Source organism: Macaca fascicularis, chromosome 4, assembly GCF_037993035.2.
Source record: "Macaca fascicularis isolate 582-1 chromosome 4, T2T-MFA8v1.1".
NCBI lineage: Eukaryota > Metazoa > Chordata > Mammalia > Primates > Cercopithecidae > Macaca > Macaca fascicularis.
In genome coordinates, this window is record NC_088378.1 from 87,986,464 (window position 1) to 88,011,566 (window position 25,103).

General features: G+C 40.0%; 1 protein-coding gene and 1 long non-coding RNA gene across 2 annotated transcripts; one reads left to right on the plus strand and one right to left on the minus strand.

Moving 5' to 3' along the window:
* Positions 1-9,503: 9,503 nt before the first annotated feature.
* Positions 9,504-15,011, minus strand: LOC107129516 (uncharacterized). The gene is made up of 2 exons (XR_006697656.3): positions 14,565-15,011; positions 9,504-11,353 (listed from the first exon to the last, which is right to left on the minus strand). It is a non-coding gene; the product is annotated as an uncharacterized lncRNA (long non-coding RNA).
* A 2,088-nt stretch (positions 15,012-17,099) lies between these two features.
* Positions 17,100-20,645, plus strand: GJB7 (gap junction protein beta 7). Its single transcript, XM_065543105.2, has one exon. The coding sequence runs from the start codon at positions 19,816-19,818 to the stop codon at positions 20,563-20,565; it is 750 nt and encodes a 249-aa protein (XP_065399177.1). The 5' UTR covers positions 17,100-19,815; the 3' UTR covers positions 20,566-20,645.
* Positions 20,646-25,103: the final 4,458 nt, after the last annotated feature.

Sequence of the window (25,103 nt, forward strand, 5' to 3'; positions counted from 1 at the left end):
GGAGAATTGCTTGAACCTGGCAGGCGGAGGTTTCAGTGAGCTGAGATCACGCCATTGCACTCCAGCTTGGGCAACATGAGTGAAACTCTGTCTTTAAAAAAAAAAAGAAAAAAGAAAAAAGAAAAAGATTAGTGAGGGAGACAAATATAAAACAGATAATATCTTGTGTGTGTGTTTTTTTTTTTTTTTTTTTTTTTTTTTTTTTTTTTTGAGACGGAGTCTGGCTGTGTCTCCCAGGCTGGAGTGCAGTGGCGTGATCTCGGCTCACTGCAAACTCCGCCTCCCGGGTTCACGCCATTCTCCCGCCTCAGCCTCCCAAGTAGCTGAGACTACAGGCGCCCGCCACCACGCCCGGCTAGTTTTTTGTATTTTTAGTAGAGACGGGGTTTCACCATGTTAGCCAGGATAGTCTCGATCTCCTGACCTCGTGATCCACCCGCCTCGGCCTCCCAAAGTGCTGGGATTACAGGCTTGAGCCACCGCGCCCGGCCTATCTTGTGTTTTTGTTTGTTTGTCTGAGACAGGGTCTAGCTTTGTCACCCAGGCTGGAGTACGGTGCCGCGATCTCAACTCACTGCAATCTCCGCCTCCCAGGCTCAAGCAATTCTTGTACCTCAGCCTTCTGAGTATCTGGAATTATAGGCGTGTATCATCACGCCCGGCTAATTTTTTTTTTTTTTTTTTATTTTTGTATTTTTTGTAGAGACAGGGTCTCACCATGTTGGTCAGGCTGGTCTTGAACTCCTGATCTAAAGTGATCTGCCCACCTCAGCCTCCCAAAGTGCGGGGATTATAGGCGTGAGCCACCACACCCAGCCAGGTACTTTAAATATAAAGTGATTTACACAAGGTTCTACGGAAGCACAGAGAATTATATGTTGTTTGGCCTGGATATACCACAGAGGATGGTATGTTGCTGATGACTGAGCCCAGAATCACAGTCAAAGTGATAACCAAGGCAAGGAAGTTAGAAAGGATGTTTCAGGTCAGAGGAGACAGAATGAACACAAACCTCAAAGCGTGAAGCCATATAGTGTGGTGTGGTGTGTTTCTTATTGCTAAAGAATGGATAATAAAATGGAACATAAGAGAAAATGACAATGGAGAAACAGATGGGGGCAGTCTAGGAAGGCTCGTATGCATCCATGTTTAGGGAATGAGTAGAGCAGAAGGAGACCACGAAAGGGTTTGAGAAGAAATGGTCAGAATAGAGTGAGGAAGATCAAAAGAGGAGTGTCTTGAAAGCCAAAGGAGTCAAGATGATTAAGAAAATTAATGCCCCAGCGGCTTTGCCACCAGCCAAGCTCCCCTACAAGCTATTGTCCTCCTTTCTAGAATACACATCTAATCATGTCACTCTTCGGCTTCACACTTCCTGATGGAACACTCTTTCCTGCACCTGCCCTTTGCCTCACTCCTACTTATCCTTCACAAGGATAATCAGGGGAGGCATCACCCCCACAGCTCAGCCCTGCTTGGTGTGTAGGAACTATATTTTCTGGGAGCTGACTTTTGGAGAAGAACTGGAGCTATGCAAGAAAAAGAAAAGGCTAAGAAACTGAGATAATTTTATGAGGAGGGGACTAGAGCAGGACAATCCTGAGCTCTTGCAGAGATTGGGCACATGGATCCAGCAACTTCTGCCCCCACCCATTCAAAATATCTAGTGTCTATTGTAGGAGTTGATAGGAAAGGAGGTCATTTCTTTCTTGGTTAAGCGGGAGGGAAGAGAGTTGTACATCAACTCATGTGTGCAGAAGAAATAGAGAACAGCAAGTTTTCCTGTTCCTTGGCCAACTGAAAACAAGATCTGATCCCCAAAAGGGATGGTGAGCAGGAAGAAGCTGAAGAGAGAATTTGTTGAATATAGGGTCTTGAAGACTCAGCACACACCTGTTATTTCAGTTGCAAATGACAGAAACTTGACTGAAACTAACTCAAGTTCAAAAGGAGTTATGTTACCATATATAATGGGAAGTCTACGGAGGAAATAGGTTTCAGCAGTGAGATATGGGACATCTGAACATGTCAATAGGAATGTCTTGTTTCATGTCTCCATTCTATTTCCTTTCTCTTCTCTTCTCTTTCTTTTTCTTACTCTGTCACCCAGGCTAGAGTGCAGTGGTGCGATCTCGGCTCACTGCAAACCCCACCTCCCGGGTTCAAGCAATTCTCGTGCCTCAGCCTCCCAAGCAATAGTAACTACAGGCACACCCCATCACATCCTGCTAATTTTTTGGGTATGCTTAGTAGACATGGGGTTTTGCCATGTTGGCCAGGCTGGTCTTGAACTCCTGACCTCAGGTGATCCACCCGCCTTGGCCACCCAATGTCTGGGATTACAGGTGTGAGCCACTACACCTGGCCTCTATTCTGTTTCTTAAATACACTGATTTAATATATTGGGTACATCCCTGCTGGCAGCTCCAAGTTTCTATCCTGTTACAATACATCCAAGTGGAAAGGGAGCTTTCCCTATCATCCATACATCAAATATCATACAACGACTCTTTCGGCCTTGTTTGGGTTATGTGTCCTTTTTCAGGCAAATTGCTTTGGACAGGAGGAAAGCTATCACTGCTGGACAGGCCAGGGTTAAGGTCATATTATCAAAATTGCGGAGGTGCAGTTCTCCAGCGGTTGGGTTGGGAGACAGATGCTAGGAAGATGAAATCAACAGATGCCCACTTCACACAAGGGGTCGGGGGGAGGAATATGCTCCTGAAAAGCAGCATCCACAAAACAGCTCTTTTCCAGTGAGTGGTGCTTTTGCCACATGTTTGTGGAAAAGAAATGCCTTCTTCCAATGGCAGCTAATTAAATGAAGAGGCCAGAGTGGAAAGATAGCTGGGCCTATCTTTGCTCTGAGTGCGCATGAGAGAGCTATTGTCTCTGAGTGCACAAGAGAGATTCCTGAGGGACTTAAAAAAAAGTTTACCATTTCCTGACATTATATGATTTATTTCTTTATTGTCCATCTTCTCCATTAGAATGTCAGTTCTGTGAAGGCGTGGATGCCCCAGGAAAGCTCCATGGAGGTCCATGCAAGCTCCGTTCCTAAATGTGTAAGTTTTGCTTACAGCTGGATTCCCAGATATACTGAAGAGTTCCAGAAATATTAATTGAAGGAATGTTGAGTAGACTAGGGAGATGTTAAGGAAGGAGGCGGGGTGTCATGGCGAAGTGAAGTTAACTAATGCATTACTTTGAGTCCATAGACCCTGAGGGGCCAGCCACTTGCCTAGAATGAGGGTAGGAGTGAGATAATGTCAAAGAGGGCCAAGTGGAAGAGAATGGAATTGATCAGGATGGGCCTACAGCCTCTATCCATGTCCTAAAACATGCCGTAGCTTCTACCCACAGCACCCAGGGCTACTGAAACAACTTGTCTCAAGGTACTGAGGCACAGGTCTCTTATTTCTTCATAAACTTCATCCCATAACTGAAATAAAAACACAAAGAAACCCCTAAACTCACCCTTCTCACTCTTCTACCCTTGCCCAAACCCACTTCCCAGAAAGAAGGGAAAACAGGGGGCCTCTGAGATAGAGAGGGGCCCACGTGAGGCTTTGTTGCAGATCTTTTGCACTAGCCACACCCTTGGGTAGGGAGGGCTAAGGTCCTAAAGTCTGCAGGGAGAGGCAAATAAGTCAGTGAAATGCCAGTATCAATGTTCTAATGGCCTTATATTTACCCAGATACTAGAAAAGCATGGAAACATTTAGGTTGTACTAGAAATTGCTGCTCACCATAGAGTGCCTGTGAAATAAAACAACTTTAATGTAGACATAAAAAGCAGTACATTATGAAATGTATAGCTATTTAGGGGAGATGTCCTGGAGCTTAACAGATGAACTCACAAGATTTCTTAGTGCTTCTGAAGACTTGTCAATTGGTCCAAAACATCCACATCTCCTCAGCATTATCCTACATGAGGAGTTCTCAAACTTGAGCATGCATTAGAATCACCTGGAGGATCTTGTTAAAACACAGATTCCAAGATCCCATTCTGAGAGCCTCTGATTCTGTAGTCTGGAGTGTGGGCCTGGGAATTTCCGTTTTTAAAAAGTTCTGAGGTGCTGCTGCTGCTCCTCCAACCCCACTTTCAGAAACACTGACCTACATGATAAGGCAATTTTTTTCCTTTTCCATTTGCCAAATAAGACATAATTACTTTTTATTACATAGTTTCTACTTTGGGGAGAGAGATGTGTGATATTTTAACTCAAGAGAATTCTCTGAAGATTTAAATTTCTGACCTAGTGAAGCCTCCAGCACAACAGACATAACAACCATTTCAGATGGTTGAGATCTGAATGTGATTAGAGTTAATAATAAATCTTTATGGATCAGGAATGGGGCAATTTTATTTGAATACAGTGACATTTATCCTGAGAACATACTTCACAAGACTTACAAGAAATACAGAGATTTTGGGGGAGATTAAAACTCTATTTTTAGCTCCATCCTTTTAGGGCACAAAGCAAATAACTGAATTACTTAGATGCATTAGCTATAATAAAGTCCCTCACTGTAACAGTCCTAAAAGAGCGTCCCCTAATGCCTCAAACGAAACCGAAAAGTCTTAAGTTCAATAAGTAGTAGGAAGAATTCCTTCTCTTTTATTTTTGTCTATCTTTTTATCCCCTTTCTTCTCCTGTTCCTTGATTCATTTGAAAACTTGTGAGATTTTCCTCAAATCATTGAGAAGTTGTTAAACAATAGATGACACACAGGCAGGGTTATTTTTAGATTACAGTCATTGTTTTATTCACAGCAGAGCTGTGAATGTACCAAATTAAGATAACTCAATGCTTTTCTTGATTAATGATAGAAGTTGTTAAAAATGCACAGTGAAAAGACTGAAATCTCCAGGAGAGGACAGTCTCACATGGTAACAGGACTTTTGGGTTTTTCTAATCTGAACAATACGCTCACCTTATTTCTGTTTCAGATCACTAAACTTCTACCACTCACTCCAAGCAACTAGGAATGCCCTGTCTCTTTCAGCCATGGCTCATAAACATCATATATTACACATTTTCTTCCTGAAGAAAGTAGAGCTTTGATCAATACAATTTGAATAGGGAGGCAGGTAAAGAAGGCTCTGCCATTTGCCCATGAATGTCTGATAAAATAAGGCAAAGTGGCAGCAGGTATGCGATAATGGAAACTGGGTGAATCAAGGCAAAAGGGATAATTGGATTGTATACTTGTGAGAGATTCTCATCTTTTGTTAAAATGTTCTTTAATACTGTTGTTGCACTTATTTTCAATAACATACTTAAGGTATAAACTGGTGCTAGAACTTAGGTCTTTGCCTTGACCAACTCCAGTTTTTCAATAAACTTTTTGTTTAATTGAAGTATAACTTATGAATGGAAAAGCATACAAATTCCAAGTCTACTGCTTGATGGATTTTCACAAGTGAACATACTCAGGTAACCAACATCCAAAATAGGAACTGGAATATCACCAGCATCCTAGAATCTCTCATGTCTCCTCCCACTCACTATCAATTCCCTCCCCTGGGAACTGACTTTTTTACTTCTATCACCACATACTAGTTCTTTTTTAATTTTAGGTTTTACGATTATTCATATTGATGCATTATTAGTTCATTATTCATTTCCATTGATGTCTAGTATTCCACAGTATTGAGAATCAAGGGTACTTGCATCAGCCTAAACTTAACTATGGGACTGAGAGCTGAAATCACCTGTGTCAATATTACTGCTTTTATGCCTCAAGAAAGTCTTGCCAGGGAAAATGTGATTGCAGAACAATAAAGTACTATACTATTTGTATCGGGAAATTCTGCAAACCAATTTGTACAATCAGTTTGCTTACTTAGGTAAACAGCTCACTTAATCAGGACAATAGTTTGCTCTTCATAAAACTCATCTCCAGACTGTCGCCTTACTATGTCCACCAGTCCTAAAATACTGTGTCATGAACTTCACACATTCCTATCAATTCCCCACCTGGAAACACTTGCCTTAACCTTGTGAATCCAGAACCCCAAAGTCTGTATATATTCCTCTCTGATTTCTCTTTTTAGAGACACTAAGACTCTGTAAGCTTTGCTTGGTCAACAGGTTTTTCTGGTGGTCTTTGTGAGGAGGTTGACAATATGAATATTTCCCAATGTATCTACCCATTCTAATGTTGATGGGCATTTGGGTATTTCCAGTTTGAGGCTATTATGAATAGTGCTGTTGTGAACATTATTGTATTTTGATACACATATGTATATATTTGGGATCGGAATTTCTAAGTCATTGGTAACCATATGTTCAATTTTAATAGATTCAATAGTTTTCCAAAGTGATTGCACCAATTTATACTCCCAGCAGAAGCGAATGCAAGTTTGTTTCTACATCTTCTCACCAATACTTAATAGTGCCAGTCTTTTTGGTATTAGCCATTCTAGTGGCTGTGTAGTGGTAGCACATTGTGGTGTAATTTGTATTTCCTTGATGATTATAATTATTCTCTTTTCATATGCTTATTTTTAAACATTTTATTTTGAAATAAAGATAGACTTACAAGAAGTTTATTCCTTATTTTCTCTTTGGCTCCTGCTTTTGGAATCATCTCTAGGAACTCTGCGTATCCCCAGTTTGTGAAGATTTGTTTCTGTGTTTTCTTCTGAAAGTTTTATAGTAAAATAACAGGTTTTACATCCAGATAGACGATTCATTTTGAGTCAATTCTTATACAAAGTGCGATGTTTAGGTTAAGGTTCAATAGTTTGGTGATTAGTATCCATTTACATGCTTATTTTCCATTGGGTATCCTTTTTTACAAATTACCTATTTTTTGGCTGTCTTCAATTGAGTTTCTAAATTTTTCTTGTTGATTTGTATGAATGTTTTGTTTATATTTTCCTTTTTTACTTCAATATGTTTTGGGGGAACATTACATGGCTAAGTTCTGCAGTGGTGATTTCTGAGATTTTGGTGCACCCATCACCCAAGCAGTGTACATGGTACCCAATGTGTAGTCTTTTATCCCTCACCCCCCTCCCACACTTGTTGTATTTTCTTATTAATTTGTATGAATTCTGTATAGGTGCTGGATACAGTTTTCTTGTCAGACACATGTATTGCAAATATCTTCTCCCATCTTCTGATTGCCTTTTTACTCTCTGATGGTGTCTTCTGATTAACAAGTTCTTAATTCTAATGAAATTCAAGTTATCAATTCCTTGAAACACTGAAATTCAATTTATTAGGCCTTATGATTAGTGCTTTTCATATCACATCTAAGAACTCTTTTCCTAAACCCTGGTAATGAAGATATTCTTCTTTGTTATCTTCTAGAATCCAGAAACTTTATTATTTTATCTTTCTTGATTATATCTACAGTCCTTCTAGAGCTGTATTTTGTGTATCGTGTGAGTTAGCAATCAAGATGAATTTTTTTCCCATATGGATTTCCAATTGGCCCAGCATTGTTTATTGAAAAGACCATTTTCTCCCCAATTACACTGCAACATCACATAAAAAATTATGAACTATATAGGAAACGAGCCTGTTGCATGACAAGAGTGATGCATCTTGATGCAAAATTACCATGATGACTGATGTTTGACTCTTGCATACCAAGGTGTTCTGCAGCAAGGTCTTTAAACAATGCTCATAGCACAGACAACCCCTCATAAAGCTGCTTCTCTGACCTCTCCAGTAGTCACAAGTTTCAGCAAGAAAGTCTGAGGTATGACCAGCTGTACGTCTTACCATAAAAGCTTCCATAGAAAGGATACTTTCTAGAGGGTGGATGCAGGGATTTATTGTCTTACAGCCACCAGAAACATGGTTTCTGGTTGTAAGTCCCTATTAAATATTTTCTTTTTTCTTCTCTGATCAATACATCTCAAAACAGAAGGAAAAAAAAATCAATATTTTCTCTCTGAGAAACTGGTTTTTTCAGCCTCTTCCTTCAGCCTTTCAGCTCCCTTGGCCTTTGGGGGTAGGTTTGCATATACCTGCTCACCACGGAAGGGACTGTATATGTGTGGGTCTGTTTCTGAGCTTTCAGAGAATTGGATTGTGCAATGGCGGGAGCTGGTTGAACAGTCTCTGTGAGGCTGTTGTCTCCACGTGTGATACTGGAGTGGAAAGTCCACGAGGCAGGCAGTCAGGCAGGGAAGACTCTGGAAGGCTGGAACTCAAAAGCACAAGCTGGAAATCCACAAAGAACTGAAACCTTTGTCTTGTTGCCTCTGACCTTGGTGACAAGGGTATCCTGCCGAAGCTTGTGCCCTTCATTACAAAGCTAAACACGTACCTGACCCAGGAGTCAGGGAAGATGAAGGAGGATCCAGGAGAACGTAGAGCAATTGCAGGCCCAGTTGCTGCTTCACACCAACAAGGTGAATTAGCATGACAGCAACAACACGTGTCAGCTGCCAAGGCTGTGGCTTGTCTTCCAAACCTCCCACATCTCTCCCTGACTGTCCATGCCAATCAGAAACATGCAAGAAAGGGAATTCAGCCCAGCCAGAGGGACATTTCCAGTATTTGTTACAGATGATTCATAATATCTTTGTCTTTTTTGTCAGGAAAAGGAGATGGAGATGTGTTCCCTATACGATTAGTTTAATTTGGGTAAAGAATTTTAGGTTGCACTTCTTTTCTTTCAGCACGTCACATATGTCATTACATTGTTTTCTGGAGTCCTTTGTTTTTATTAATTTAATCAGCAGGTAGTCTTATTTTGTTTCTTTAAAAGTCATGCATCTTTTTATCTGGTTGCCTTTAAGGTCTTCTCCGTCTCTGGTTTTTAGTAGTCTTATTATGATATACCTCAGTATGTTTTCCTTTGTATTAATCCTCCTTGGGATTCATAAAGATTCTTGAATTTATGTCATGATAACTTTCGCATGATTTAGAAAATTATTGGCCAATAATCAAATATTATTTCTCCCTATTTTCTCTTTTCTCTCATTTTGGGACTCTAAGTATTTATATTTTAAACTTTTCATTATGACCCAAATGTCTTTTTCTTTTTTGTTAAATACATCTTCATCTTATTTTCTCTCAGTGCTTCAGTAGACATTTTCTACTGATTTGTTTTCCAGATTAATGAATCTTTTTTCAGTTAATCTGCTGTTAAAGCTATCTTTTGCAGTCTTAATTTTAGTTATGGGACATTAATTAGAATCTCTAATTGATTTTTTAAATGTATTTTCATCCTCTGATGAAATTTTCTATCTTGTCATGTGTTTTCTTGAATACATTAATAGCTATTTTAAAGTCTGTATCAACTAACATCAGTATCTGGATGCTTGTCAGTCTGTTTTATTTTTTTAGTTTAAACAAATTTTTATTACACAAAGTTGTCACATAATTGGATATTTTCCTACTTTGTGTACAATTCTTACTCTCTACAGAAAGGCTGCTTAACTTTTCATCTGGTGATAGTAAGCACTAAAATTCTGACTTATAGAATAGTAAAAATACCTCTGTGATTTCAGTTGAAAGAAGTACATTGGTACATGGTGGTTGCACCCAATATCAGGAATGCACAAATGTCCTTTTATTCAAAAATACAAAATAAATTATCTGTAGGCATGGACAATGGCAGCAGTAACCCATTATATATTGTCAACTGAAACCAGTAACTGATGGTTATAGTGATTTTCTTAAACATCAGCCTTCAGTCATTTTCTCCAACTGACTTCTCTGAAGTTATCGGTGAGGAACACTGCCTTGAGCTTCCTGTTGCAGTTCATTAATAAAGCACTATTCTAGGAATAAGAACATCTCACCTCCCGTTCCACCCACTGCACCCATTCCAGGGTTCTTCTCTTCTTTAGAAATTTCTATAACTACAACTTTCCCATTTTGAGACAAGGAAATGGAAGTTCAGAGAAGTCAAGCATCTTGAGCAAGGCTACAAAGTAAGAAATAAGTCCAGGATTCCAAGCCCAGTTTGTTTGAACTCAGAGTCTATGGGATGGATAGATGGATATATATTGTGGGGGAAACAAACGAACGAACCTGGAATTAGAAATGACACCAAATTCTATTAAGTAACTCCCCTGTACCTTGCCTCTCCGGGATAAACATCTCAAATTGCTACAATCCTTCTTTCTATGACATAGTTAGAGATGTCCTCATCCCTCTGGTCACTGTCTTTTAGACCTACTTGAGTTTGTCAAAGGCCCTATTCAGGCCAAAACAAAACACAGTGCTCCAACTGCCTCTAACCAGTGCAAAAAAGACCAGAACCCCCGGTTTCTCTTGGGAGGGATACTGCTGAGAAATAAAGGTCAAGTTTAAAGCACAGTTCTACATGTGTGATGGTTCCCAATGCATAGTAGTGCTTGTACTTTCATCACTGCAGCCAGCTCTGGTGCTAATGCTTAGAACCTTGACCATGTTCTTCTCATATGGCAGCTGCATTCAACACAACTCTGTGGTCTTTCTCAATAGAGTGATCACTCAGATGTGTCTTCCTGCAGCCCCCACCCTTGTGTAGTTCATTGAGGGGGACACACTAGTCATTCAATGGCTCTGGCTTACACTGCCTTTGTCTGCTCTGGGCTGTGCACTTTCTGATTATCTTGCAGGGTCACTTATTCACACTGAAGAGGCAGCTATTAAAATTGAAATCCAAAAGGGGCAGAGAAGAATGAGGCTCATAATATTCATCGCATTTCTCCAGTTCTGCTGTTCTTATTTCACTTTACCCTTAGCCTTTTGACTTCAATATGGTGTTATTTTCTATTACAATACTCCACTGTTTCTGTGGTCATTATTATATTTGTTTCTCCCAAACCAAAGATGGAGGTGGAAGAATTAAATCCCTTTGTCAAAAGTGTAGCAGAGGCACTGTGTCCATAACACGCCCATGTTAATGCCTCTCTTTCCATAAAGATCCAACTTGTATCCTGCTCTCCATAGAACCTCTTCTGATCGCCCCCAGCCCCTGGTAATTTCTCCTTCTTCCAGCTTCTGTGTGCGATACTGCGAGATACTGGAGGGATCTTTGTCTGAAAAATTACACCGCTGTCATACTGGATTCTTGCATGCTACCTTTGTTTGGGTTAGTGCTGACATTTTTAGAAGGCTGGGATCCTCTGAATCATCAGCACCTGGGGCTTCAGTACAAGGTTGTGGCAACAACAAACGTCCTTAGCCCCGCTGCTCCTAGCAGAAGGTGTCTTAGCACAAACAGGTGATGCTTTAAGTTCACGGATAAAGTTTGGTGAGTGCCAATAATGAACAAAGGAGTGGAAACTGAAAGGGACGAACAATTCCAGAGACAAGACTTTGGGATCTTATCACGATGGTAACCCTTTGGGAACTGGGAACTGGATCAATATTCTGGGATCCTGGGATCTCTGTAAAACAAAACAAAACAAACAAAAACAAAACAAAAACTCAGAAAACAAAGCAATATCTGCTTTACTGGATATGGAGAAAATTTATCTAGCAATTGCCTAGTAACATAACTAATAATATAAATTGATGATTAAAAAAATAAACTGCAGGCCAGGCACAGTGGCTCACACCTGTAATCCCAGCACTTTGGGAGGCTGAGGCAGGCAGATCACGAGGTCAAGAGATGGAGACCATCCTGGTCAACATGGTGAAACCCTGTCTCTACTAAAAATACAAAAATTAGCTGGGCATGGTGGCATGTGCCTGTAGCCCCTGATACTCGGGAGGCTGAGGCAAGAGAATCACTTGAACCTGGGAAGGGGAGGTTTCAGTGAGCCGAGATCGCACCTCTGCACTCCAGCCTGGCGACAGAGCAAGACTCTGTCTCAAAACATAAATAAATAAATAAATAAATAAATAGAATAAAAGAAAATAAACTACATTCTCCTTTGGATTTTGGATTGCGTATATGGATATATGGAATAATTCCAAGGGCTGTGAATATGAAGAGCAATCAGAGAGAACCTGCGCTGAAACTCACATGGTTTGTGGATGTGGATACCACAATGTGAAGAAAAGAGCCCTAAGACGTGGGTTTCATCTAGCTTCTTTCTATACTTTTCATGCTGGCTCTCAGTCCTAAAGCAGGTCACTCTCTGTGGTTATGTTTTCTCATCTCTAAAATGAAGGAATGAAGGTGTTAAATTTCATGCTATCTAGAACATTTCCAACTGTAAAATTCTCTTTCTAAGCTATTCTCATTCCAGCAGGAAATCATTTTGTTTTCATTTCTACGTATCTTTAATTTTAGATAATCTCACGCCTAGAAATGGTTCCATAAAAGGATAAAGTACTTGAAATCACTCTCTCTCTCATCTGTTTTTTTGTATACATAGAAAATGTCTGTTATCAGTGATTTCTGGGGTTGGGAAAGTGATTTTTACTTTTCTCTCTACTGCTGTGCTATTAGATTTTTTTAAAATAATAGCATACATTTATTAAAAATATGAAAATGAAAACTATGCCCTTTTACTTTCTGGATTTCCAAGAATAGGACATATGAAGTGAAGTTAAATTAAGCTCATCAAAGATAAATTAACTTAAATTGTTATTTTGTTGATTGAATTTTTGTAGGTAGTTTTTGATAAAATGTTGGAAAATCATTTAAAGAGATGAAACACACCCTCATTGTTCCAGCTTCTTTGTGTAGATGATAGCAAGGTTTTATAAAAAGGAATATTCAATGAACTGTGTGTATATGAGTGACTTTGGATTTTTTCCAGTTTCAGTTCTCTTTCAATACATATTGAAAACAGCAGAGACCCAGGAATTCTTATCTAAGTTATGTGCCAAAACAAATGATCAGGTTACACCTGTTTGGCTTATACTACCTTGGAAACCACCGGGCTTAAAGCACTAGTTTGCTTTCAGGGAAACAATATAATCAACTCATGCTTTTTTAAATCAAATGAGTAACTGACTGGATCTCTTATTAATCTCCACATCTGTGTCAAGAGGTAAGTTAAGCTTATTTTTCTTACGATAGATTTTGTCTATTTAAAGGGAAAATTGCATTTCTTGTAATTGGGTAGTCATTACTTCTTTTTAAAAAGTTTCAGTGACAGAAGTTATCCAAATTATTGCAAATCTCATCATACTGCCGTTCAGTTTTGTGCCGCATCACATGTGCTCTTTCTGGATAAGCTGCCACGAAGTAAGGTTGCCTATGTAGAATGTGTGGTTGACTCTAAAGCTTTCAGAGAGTGTAGCTAAGAAAGAATGCCGGACCTGAGCAAAAAGTGTGAGGGCTGATGTGAATGAGCAGGACGAGGGGGCACAGAAGAGCAGTCCAGGACCCTCGAGGGACATTTTCTGTGTGGATGGAGGGCAACTTTAGCACTGTTTCTAATAGGGGATTCTCTAAAAATGACAATGCTTATACAGGAAATTTAAAAACCTTGCAAGTGGTGTGTATACACATATGTCAGCCTGTGTGGGTACTGTTCTTTCTACTCAGTATTTCATGGATTCCCAGTGTCAAAAATTATTTTTTTAAATATACAATTATTTACATGTATCAAACCTAAAACTGCATGTAGATTTATGGCTCTTATACATCTACATTTACAAAATAAAAATTGAACATTACAAAACCAATACAATTAAAATAAAGTTTAGCAGACAGAAGATATGTTGCTGAAACTAAATCACTACTCATTGAGAGAACCAGCTACTGACTATAGAAGCCTGATTCTTTGAAGCTGGGCTCACCTGTTCTGTGGGCCAGGTGATGGCTTGTCTGTTGTCTACCACTTGTCTCCAATCAAACTACTAGCAGGCTTCATTCCTGCTGTACATCTACCCATCGTGCTTCATTTATTTGGCTTTCTCTTGAGCATACCCATTATGTGTTGTTTCTCATAGGCTGAAATAATTAAAATTCTGGTACTTGGTTCCAGTATGATTTTAAGTACTATGTAAATGTTTTATGCAAAGGGCCAGATAGTAAATATTTTAGGTTTTGAGGGCCATCCTGTCTCTGTCGCAACTACTCCACACTGCAGTTCTAGCATGAAAGCAGCCATCAACAACAGTAAACATTTAGGCATGGCTGAGTCTCAAAAAGTGTTATTTACAAAACAGGTGGTGGACTGGATTGGGCCTGAGTGCTGTGTAGTTTGCAGAATGCTCATAAATATGAGTGCAGAAATGCTGACATCCTCTGGCAGTCCTGAAATACGAGCTGGTCATTCAGCTTTTTTGCTTTTCTGTTTGTTTTTTAAAAGCTTAGGAATATGAACGTACATATAAACTTCTTGTAGACACTTGAGAATATAACAACAAACCCTCAGGGGACCACAGATTGGGAAACAATGTTTTAGGGATTTTCCAAATAGGCCATCTTCAAAAATAAAAATGCCTCATTCAAACAGGGAATTAGAGTTTGCTAGCATCAGCTGACACAACAGGACTCAGAGATGGAAAGATGCCTGTGGGAGGAAATAGTTTTCTTCAGGGGTTAGATGATTTGTATGCAAGGCAGAACAGAGTTATGAATGGACCAGAGAATCCAGCACTCAGGGGAGAGCAGAGACTAGCCATGTAGAACTAGGGTTCTTCTACTGCTGGATTTGCTAGTGACTTATTGGGAGTGTTGGATGAGTCTCCTACCTCTCTGAGTTTTTCAGTTTTTCCATCACTGAATTGAAGGTTGTACCATACATCCTGCTCACTACTGAAGATGAAGGTAAGCATTGGATGAGATGCTGTGAAATGCTGCAGAAATGGTCAAGTGCCCAAGGGTGAGCATTATTGTTACTAAGAGGCGAAAAGAGCTGGGTATGAAGGCTGATGGATTTTTCAGGGAGTGTCGCTGGCGTCTGCAAGGCAATTGGAAATCCAGTGCTCCTCAAACACAAGTTTCAAACCAGCACTTTTGGGGAATGACGAAGCAGCTCTCTGGCTCCCAGCAGTGCAAGGGCTTTTTGGAGAGTATTTATGCAGGTAGCCTTGCCTGTCTTCCTCCCAGAGGCCAGCTTGACATTGCCTGAACCTCGCAGGAAGTAAAGCCTCCAGTGTTGGGCGAGAAGTTGCTGGTGTGGCAAAGCTCATACTGCAATAAAAGAAGAAAAGTGGGTTGCTCAACAGGGGTCTCAACAGTGTCACCACAATCAGAACTGGCACTCAGTTCCAAAAGTTCAGAAAGTCAGGCATATTGTTTACTCAGAGTTCAATCTATTCTAAGGGATTCATCCACATGAGCCAAGCCCAGGGACCTGATTTATAAAATGCATCTCCAGCAACTGCAACTCTTGTGTCTAATTTCAGGAGGACTTCCTTGCACAGCATAAACCATTTCAGCAAGAAAAAAATTATTACTCAGAAGGCTGCTTGCTAAATTGGCATAATGAGAATCAATTATTATGTGTAGTATCTGAAATTCAACATTTCCTGTGCATTCTACACTTTTATTTGCTTCATCTGGCAACTCTAGTTCCTTCTCTTAAAGAACATGTGGTCTGTAAAGACATTAATCACAAAACAAGTACATGATTACAACTTACAAGTGGCATGAAGGAAAAAAGCCAACATAATGAACAAGAATACCAAGGAAGACCTGATTTAGATTAGTGGGGTCAGGGAAAGCCACTCTGACTCAGATTAAGGGGACCAGAGTATTGTAGGAAGGAGGAACAGAATGGATGTACTGTGTAAAGGAGAAACCAGAAGAAGGAAAGCATGTCTGGAATTCAGTATCCTTTGGAGATATGCAAGACAAGGTTGGAGATGCAGGCATGGGCACAACTACACAGGCTTTTGTTGTCCAGATAAGAGTTTGGCCTTTTTCCCCCTACCCTCAATGCAACAGAAAACCATGGTAGGGGAGAGAAATGAGAATACACAGTCTCCATTTTAAAAGTTAATCTGAATGGATAATGGGTTGGAGGGGCAAGAATGAGAAAACGAGTGACAGCTAGAAAGCTGCTATGGTGTCTAGGCAGGAGATGAAGGTGGCTTGGATTAGAGTGGTGCAAGTGCAGATGAAAAGAGTGAAAAGTTTTGCTATGTATTTCAAAGGTAAAAACTTTCGCCTTGAATGTAGATTAGATGTGGGGTTTGAGGCAGAGAGAAGGATGAAGAATGACTTCCAAGTTTCTGGGTTCGACACTTGGGTAGATGGTGGTGCAATTTACTGAGGCAGAGAACACTGAGAAGGATCATTGCTTTGACTGGGAGGCAGAAAGTGAAGAAAGTACTGGCAAGATTTCACTTCTGAATATTTTAAGTTTATGAGATGACATCCTAGTGGAGATGACAAGAAGGCAGCTGAAAGTCAGAGATGAGAGGTCTGCACTGGAGATACATGATTTGGGAACATTGACATATATGTAGAGGCAAGAAAGATTTAAAAGGATTCACTATATGATTTTTCTACATGGTAATCTTCCAGATGTCTGTTAATTGGCTTGCTTTGTAAACATTATTCTATAAACAGCTTTCTCCAATTGTTACAAGAACCAAATATATACGTATGAAAGAGTGATAGGTCTCTGATTTCATAGTGTTTCTTATTAGGTTTTCTTCAGATTTAATTTTTATATTCTTATTGTAAAGGATAAGAATGCCATTGTCTTTCCATCAGCAAAATATCTGAAAATAGGGGCCAGGCACGGTGGCTCATGCCTGTAATCCCAGCACTTTGGGAGGCTGAGGTGGGCAGATCTCAAGGTCAGGAGTTCGAGACCAGCCTGACCAATATGGTGAAACTCCGTCTCTACTAGAAATACAAAAATTAGCCAGCCATGATGGCAGGCACCTGTAATCCCAGCTACTCGGGAGGCTGAGGCAGGAGAATCGCTTGAACCCAGGAGGCGGAGGTTGCAGTGAGCTGAGATTGCACCACTGCACTGTAGCCTGGGCAACAGAGTGAGACTCCATTTGAAAAAAAATTTTTTTAAATAGGATGGACATTTATCAGATAAGTCATAATTATGACATTTGATGCCATCATCCTCTGATTCTATTCAAAGATCAGTCACTTTTTTTGTTGCCTTTCTTTTAGCAACACAGTATCTTACCTTCCTCCTACCTCTAAAATGCCCAACAAGGTACTTTCAAATGTTCAGTAAGATTACATAAATATCCTCTTGAGTAATATGGACAAACGCCCAGTGATACATGTCATGGGGAAACATAATATTTTTTTCCTTTTTAATCTTTGGGGCTTTGTTTTAATAATTCATAAAGACATTAACCTTTCCGGTAGGCTTAAGAATCCTTTTTATTTAATACAATTTTGTTTGTGTCCTGAAAACAAGGACATTGAGGTATTTATTCCCTGCTGAATAGGGCATTGTGTACATGTAGCTTTGTTTTCCCTGAAAATACCTCTTAGCCTTCATGTGCCTTCTCAGGGCTCTGGAATGTGGGCTTGCTCTATATTGCTTCCTCTGTAAGAGAACATGTATTATGCTCCCAACATGCATGCTGTTGGAACATCTCAGTTTTCTTAACTCCCTGTTTCCCCTCACATCACCATTTCCATGATTCTCTTTTGGCTGAGTCTATGCAGAAAACAAGTAGTATTAATTATTGTAATAGGAAACACGAGCTGAAAAGGCAAAGCTTTCACCTGAGAAATTATAAAGTAAATTAGTGGCAGGCCTGGAGCTCTAGCCCATATCTACTGGTTATGGTAGAAAGTTTAAAAAGTGGCTCTCGACTGGGAAGATTTTGTCTCCTCTCTCCCGGGAACATTTGGAAATATATGGAGACATTTTTGGTTGTCACAGATGGTAGGGGAGCTGGTTTCTAGCTGCTAGCAGCCAGAGATGCTGCTAAACTTCCTACAATGCATAGGACAGCTGCTGAAACAAATAATTAATCAACCCAAAATGTGTATGGTGCGAATGTTGAGAAACCTTGCTGTCAGATAATGGAAATTAGACTTGAGCCCTGCTCTGCATCTTACTTTGTGACCTCGAGAAAGTGGCTTCATTTCTGAGTCTGCCTTTTCATTTGCAAGAACAAAACCACCACCATCATAAGGCAAACAAAGACAAAAAACAAAACAAAACAAAAAACCACCTTTCGGAGTGGTTTTGAGAGATCAATTCAAAAGCACAGAACAGAGTTCTGAGCATATCATGGACCCAACAAACAATGAATCAGGCCCATCCCACGGAGTTCAATGATAAGATGGAAGCAGTCAGTGCCAGAAAGAAAATGTCACTGAAATGAAAAAGAAGGCTCTTCAGATCCTTATTAGCTTTTATTGGGAAAAGAGCAAGAGATGCAAAGAAGTTTAAGAGAATTAAATAGCATCGAGGATGTACTAGAAGGTGAGGGGAGGAGATGATGAGACTGGAAATAGAACCTAGTGACAGAGTCGTAGGAGTGATGAGATTTCAGCAGTGACCTGGAGATGGATTTGAGATGCATTTAGGAGGAATCTGAAGAACTTTGTGGACAATTAAAAAAGGGTTATGAGAGAGGAGTCTAGGATGAATATGAGATTTCTGATGGGTGCTTTGATGTTGGTGATGCCATTCAATAAGAATGAAATTGAAGGGCAAGGAAAAGAACAAATTCAGTTGTAGATGTATCAAGTTCAGAATTCTTGTGGGACATTTAGATGATCACCACGAGGCAGGGAACTATGTAGGTTTAGGGAGAGTCAGGAAGGTGAAAGCAGAAGTCGAATCCATGGGGATGAGTGAAATTTTCTAGGGAGAGCATGAAGAGTAAGAAAAGAGCAAAGGACAGAATTCTTAAGAGCTGGACAACAAAAACGAAGATGAAAGAATCAGGAGGAGTGAAACAAGAAGAGAGGGTAGAGTGGTGTAGAACTCAAGTCTGAAGAAGTTTCAGGAACACAAGTGCAGGCAACAGTGTCAAATGTCACAGGAAAATTACATAAAATTCAAGTGTCCACAAGATTTGGCAGTTGCATGACGGTACTAACTTTAGCATAAATGTTAAGTACAATGATGAACAGAAAACCTAGACTCAATGAGTTGAGGAGTAAAAAACAGTTGAGGAAGTAGAAATGAGGGATAAAGGAAGAAAGACTGTCAGCAAGATAAGCTATGAAGATTCTCCCTCTCCCCCACTAAAAATGGACACTTAAGCATATTTGTAGGCTGAGAGGAAGGAGACAAGGGAGATTGAAGACCACAGAATACAAAACAGGGAAAACTGACAGATCAAGAATGGGATATAGAGTGTGAATGATTATTTTGGGGCAAGAACAGGGAGACTCTCCCTCCAAACTGGGTAAAGAAGGTAAATTGGGTGTGAATATGTCAGTCTGGAGGGTGAGGGAGAGGAAGTTTGTATTGGAGAGCTTTACTTTTCATTATCAAATTGGTGGCAAGCTGAGCTGCTGATATGGGATATGCGAAACAAGAGGAAGTAGGAGCAGGTAATAAACCTCAAGGATTGGGAGGGGCATTAACGAATTAGAGAAAGTGAGTAGAGACTACAGCGTCAACAATCTGGCATGTGAAGGACATCTCAAGATACCAGGATCACCTTGATATTCATATCTAATTATCTTCATATGAGTAACATGACCCATCCATCTTTAGAGGGAAGCAATAAACCAGAAAGATTTTGCCAACCACAGAATTGTTTGCAAATGGGGTAGTGGGCAGTGGGGTAGATGACCAACCAAATCTCAAATTAAAGTGGACATGGGATTAATTATGTCCATGGACCAGTTGTATCATCTCCTTATATGTAAGCATATCCTTCGGGATTCTTGGAGAGCCCTAAACCACCAGAGTTGTTGTAATGCAGAAATTGTAATTTATCTTACATAATCCCTCAAATAGTAGAAATGATCTGTAGAATAGAAGTAAATGAATCCTGATGAAATAGTTTTATTTTGCAGAGTCTTGCCTTCTTTTGAGCCTAAGTCATGAGTTGGATGTTCCTCAGAGATCTCCTGAGTGGAGTAAATAAATACTCCACTGGGATTGGACGGATTTGGCTGGCTGTCGTGTTTGTCTTCCGTTTGCTGGTCTACATGGTGGCAACAGAGCATGTGTGGAAAGATGAGCAGAAAGAGTTTGAGTGCAACAGTAGACAGCCCGGTTGTGAAAATGTTTGTTTTGATGACTTCTTCCCCATTTCCCAAGTCAGACTTTGGGCCTTACAACTGATCATGGTCTCCACACCTTCGCTTCTGGTGGTTTTACATGTAGCCTATCGTGAGAGTAGAGAGAAAAGGCACAGAAAGAAATTCTATGTCAGCCTAGGTACAATGGATGGTGGTCTATGGTACACTTATCTTATCAGCCTCATTGTTAAAACCGGTTTTGAAATTGGCTTCCTTGTTCTATTTTATAAGCTATATGATGGCTTTAGTGTTCCCTATCTTATAAAGTGTGATTTGAAGCCTTGTCCCAACACTGTGGACTGCTTCATCTCTAGACCCACTGAGAAGACAATCTTCATCCTGTTCTTGGTCATCACCTCATGCTTGTGTATTGTGTTGAATTTCATTGAACTGAGTTTTCTGGTTCTCAAGTGCTTTATTAAGTGCTGTCTCCAAAAATATTCAAAAAAACCCCCAATTCCTCAGTGTGTGAGTGCCACAGCCTCAGACATGTTGAATGTGGTAGGAGAGGGACCCTACTCCAGAATCATCATTCATACTTGGCCATAAACATACTCCCACCACCTGAAGCAAAGCTACTTGGTGACACACAAGAGGGTTACACAAAGAAAACCTGCATCCCTCCTCAGCAAGGCCTAAGCTGAGTTGGAAGACAAAGCATGTCAGCCTTAGTATCATTTGGGAGGATTTTTTTTACATTGTCAATATGCTTTCAGTTATGAGCACTAGACAGAGGTCTCATTGTTTTGTTGTAGGGTTCTCCAGTATGTGGATAACATTAGTTGTTTTAGAATAGGTAATTGCAAATTAGTCTGAAGAAATCTAACAGGATTCTTTTAAGAGCTTAGATTTTTCAACAAAAAACAAAAAAAGAAACCCTGTGTCAGTTTTCTGTTTTTTCTAACTATCTCATTACAATTTGTGCACAATGAACTGGAAAACAAAAAAAGTGACACTTTAGACAAATGTGATGGCCTTCGAGCTGAAATGAAGGAACTGGCAATCTTTCCAAAGTGGCAGCCAAGGCCCCACTCCCTGTCCTACTCAATCTCTGTAGGGAAAAACTGTGGGATAGGACATTAGCCAGATGGAGACACACAGAGGAACATTCAACAGGAAGATCTCCAGGCCTTTTTCCGATTCAGGGATCCTTGGATGTAAGAGGACTAGAGGAGAGGGAGGAAAGCTATCATTTCAGTGGTCTCCAAATTAAGTACAAATATTACTGGGAGGTATCCCACTTAAGCCTGAACCAGCAGATGTTCAAAAGGGTCACTCTAGAGTCAGAAAGGCAGGTCCCCCAGAAGGCAACACATTGATAGGAAATGGAGGCCACAGAAAAAGAATGTGCCCACTTGACAATTACTTAAGATTTCTATTTAACCAAAAGAACATTGAAATACTTTGTAAATATTCATATTGTTGAATCTTTCGTAATCAGGAATTCCCTATGTACTATATAGTATGTATGTCCCAGTTTGCCTATAATTTAGTAGTATATCTCCCTCTAGGACAAACAGTAAAATGTGTACTATGTTGTTACAGTGGTGCAAAAATGTTTAAAAAGTTTATCACCTGTTTTGAAGACTAGAACTTTCTTTACTTTTATTTTTCTAGAAATTCACAGATACATTCTCTTTGGATTTAATACTCTAACATATATACACTTCTTCAGAATAAAAATAAAGGTATTTCACAATGCTCTTTGGCTGTCATTGGTATCTTTGCTAGACTGTAGTGGGTATGATTACTCTGTGAAATAAAACATGTTCTGACAACTTTAGAACAGGATTTGCAACACTGCTTGGTAAAGATAGCTCAGAAATTCTTCTTCTCCCTTGGGAATTTAACAGAAAATCAGGGCATAAACATGTAATTTTAACTAAAGACCAATTATGTCTTCCATGCCTTGCCCTCTTCAGAATATAATCTCATTACAAGTCATACGCAATGAGGGTTATTTGGGTGATTACGTGGTCTACAGACTATGTCAGCAGCAGTGGTCATTATCTCTATCTTAAAGACTGTGTTCTAGACAATGGAAAGAAAGGTGAAATTTGTGGTTTACCCCTTTTTTCAATTTATAAGACAGGTCACTGCTGGACTTGAGCTTACAACCATGTACTTTATCATTGAACATGAAAACATCTACCCTGCACGAATGCAGGTAATTATGAATTTTGTGTGTGTATGTGTGACAATAATAGGTGGTTAGAAGAAATTTAAGGTTTTTGAGACCCTGATTGTGGCACAGAATCTAGAAAACAGGGTTTCAGAATGCAGAACTGGAATGGAAACAAGGGATTTTGTCAGTCTGAGGATGAGTTTGATGCCAAAAATGTTTTGGGGGAGCTCAGTCTCTTCATACCAGTTATGGCAAGTTCTGCCTAAGCAAAAAAGTCCAACTGCTTGGCCATATATTCTTTGCATTTCCACTTTGTATAGAAAAGAAACTGAAAGGTAATGTGAGCAAGGGTAATGGCAGCGTAGATGTTTAAATAGGAAGGTGAGTGATTTTTGTTCCTTGAGTCTTGCTGGTAGTACCTTAATTTACAAGTAAGTTTCCTATGAGAACATTCTGATGACTTTCTTGGGGTCAGTGAGGACCCAAAGTATTTGATTGAAATTGGCAGTTAATTTGTATCATATTTATTGTTTCTCTTGTTGGTAAATTAATATTTATTGAGCACCTGGGAGCAAGACACTGTGCTATGTACCTCCCAAGATTTAATGCATAATTCCTGCTCAAGAAAATGTCCACTTCTGTTAAGGGTCATGGAGGATGGAGTATCTTACACCTGTGTCTTGGTCTCATTGGCCCACCTCAACTGTTTCACCCTGAAACCTTCTGGTGCCCATAGAGCAGACAGTAACCTTGGAGATAAGGAAAAAGCAGTCACTTTTCTTCAGGGACATGCAACTAGTACAGGCAGACTGAGCAATCAACCATAGGTCTTCCCAGATCACTAAACAGAGGTCTCCCTAATTTCATTTAAGCCACTCCCAGCTTGCAGTGATTATTCTGACTGCTCTGCACTTGTCCCATACTCTTTCTAGTTACAGACCTTGTTCCTGGCCACAGGAGTTCTCATTAGAGCTGGCAGGAAATGTTTTCAAGCACTTGTACAAAAGAATGCCCAGAGCTCTAAGTGGTTGTAGTTCCAGTCTTCCCAGTGGAATGAAGCCAATCTAAAAACAAGACTGTGAAGATGAGAGAGGAGGGGGAAAAAGGCAAAGACTTGAGGATGTTTGAACTCCTCAATACCATTGTCCCTGAGCCTGGCTCTACTTCTAACCTTTCTGTGGTTAGTCACATGAAAGATAAATTCCTTTTTCCTTAAGCTGGTTCAAGTTGGATTTCTGTGTCTTGTAACTGAGAGTCCCAATAAAGCCACATTCTTCATAAATTTATTTCCTGTATAATACAAAATTTTAATAATTTAAAAGCCTATAGTACCCTGCCTCTCCTTATTCTAGCTCATATCTCATCGCATACATGTAATGCTTTTCTTAAATACTGATGCCATTTATTTCTAGTTTGTTTGTATATTTAACACTGCACAGAGCACAAAAGTGAGGAGCACTTCATAGCTCTTTAAAAGACTAATTAGAGGGCAAGTGCAGTGGCTCATGCCTGTATTTCCAGCACTTTGGGAGGCCAAGGCAGGAGGATCCCTTGAGCTTCGGAATTCAAACTTGAGGCGGGCTATGATCGTGCCACTTACTGCATCCAGCCTGGGTGACAGAGCAAGACCCCGTTTTTTGTTTTTTTTGTTTTTGTTTTTGTTTTTTTTTTTTTTGAGATGAAGTCTTGCTTTCTCCCCCAGAGTGGAGTGCAGTGGTATGATCTTGGCTCACTGCAACCTCCGTCTCCCAGGTTCAAGTGATTCTCCTGCCTTAGCCTCCCGAATAGCTAGGATTATAGGCACCCACCAACATACCCGGCTAACTTTTTTATTTTTAGTAGAGACGGGGTTTGCCATGTTGGCCAGGCTGGTCTCGAACTCCTGATCCACCTGCCTCAGCCTCCCAAAGTACTGGGATTACAGGCCTGAGCCACCATGCCTGGACAAGACCCTGTATTAAACAAAACAAAAACTAATGAGGAAAGAAAGCAGCAGTGGTGGAGCACGTAGAGGCAAAACGTGTCAGAATTCAATTCAATTTTTATGACAAAAGCCCAAGGAAGGTGTTCTAGGTCTAGAAATATCTGCCAGAAGCACTTTCTCTAATATAAATCGGGCTTCTTTTCACAAAGCAAATCTTCCTTTGGCTGTAAAAGATATTGGTGACTGTGAGGAGCTCTGAGAATTTTCCACAGACCCATCTTGTTTCCCCAGTGTTAGACAGTCTAACTAACAACTTTCTGAGATATCTTTTAAAAATTCTATAATGTTCCCAAATATTGTTTGAAAGCAAAGTAAAATGAGTTCTGGATTTTACTGACATAGGTCAATATTCCCATCTATTTAAAGGTGAAGTATCAAATCCTTCCCCGGCTACAAAGAAGTTTTAATTTTTTTTCTATTAAAAAGGAAAAATGGGCTGGACGCAGTGGCTCACGCTTGTAATTCCAGCACTCTGGGGGGCTGAAGCGGGCAGATCACGAGGTCAGGCGGTTGAGACCATCCTGGCTAACACAGTAAAACCCTGTCTCTACTAAAAATACAAAAAATTAGCAGGGCGTGGCCGCGGGCGCTTGTAGTCCCAGCTACTCAGGAGGCTGAGGCAGGAGAATGGCGTGAACCCAGGAGGCGGAGCTTGCAGTGAGCGAAGATTGTGCCACTGCACTCCAGCCTGGGCGACAGAGCAAGAAAAAAAAAAAAAAGGAAAATGTTGTTCAGAAGAAATATGTAATTTCTGTTAATACTTTATCTCAAAAAACCTTCAGATAGTAATGCCTCCTGTCAAAGTAAAGAGAGAGAATGGTTGTTGTGTAGAATTGGGGATGAATCAATCACAGGACACTGAAAAAGTGGACTTGATTCCTCTTCTTTTGGAAAAGGTCACCATTAAACTCCGTGCTGTGGATTGGGGCCAGAGCAGACAAATATTAAGCAATACAACTACCATATTGTTGGTATAAA

Coding starts and splice junctions, on each gene's coding strand:
- GJB7 (XM_065543105.2), top strand. CDS start 19,816: ATGAGTTGGATGTTCCTCAGAGATCTCCTGAGTGGAGTAAATAAATAC.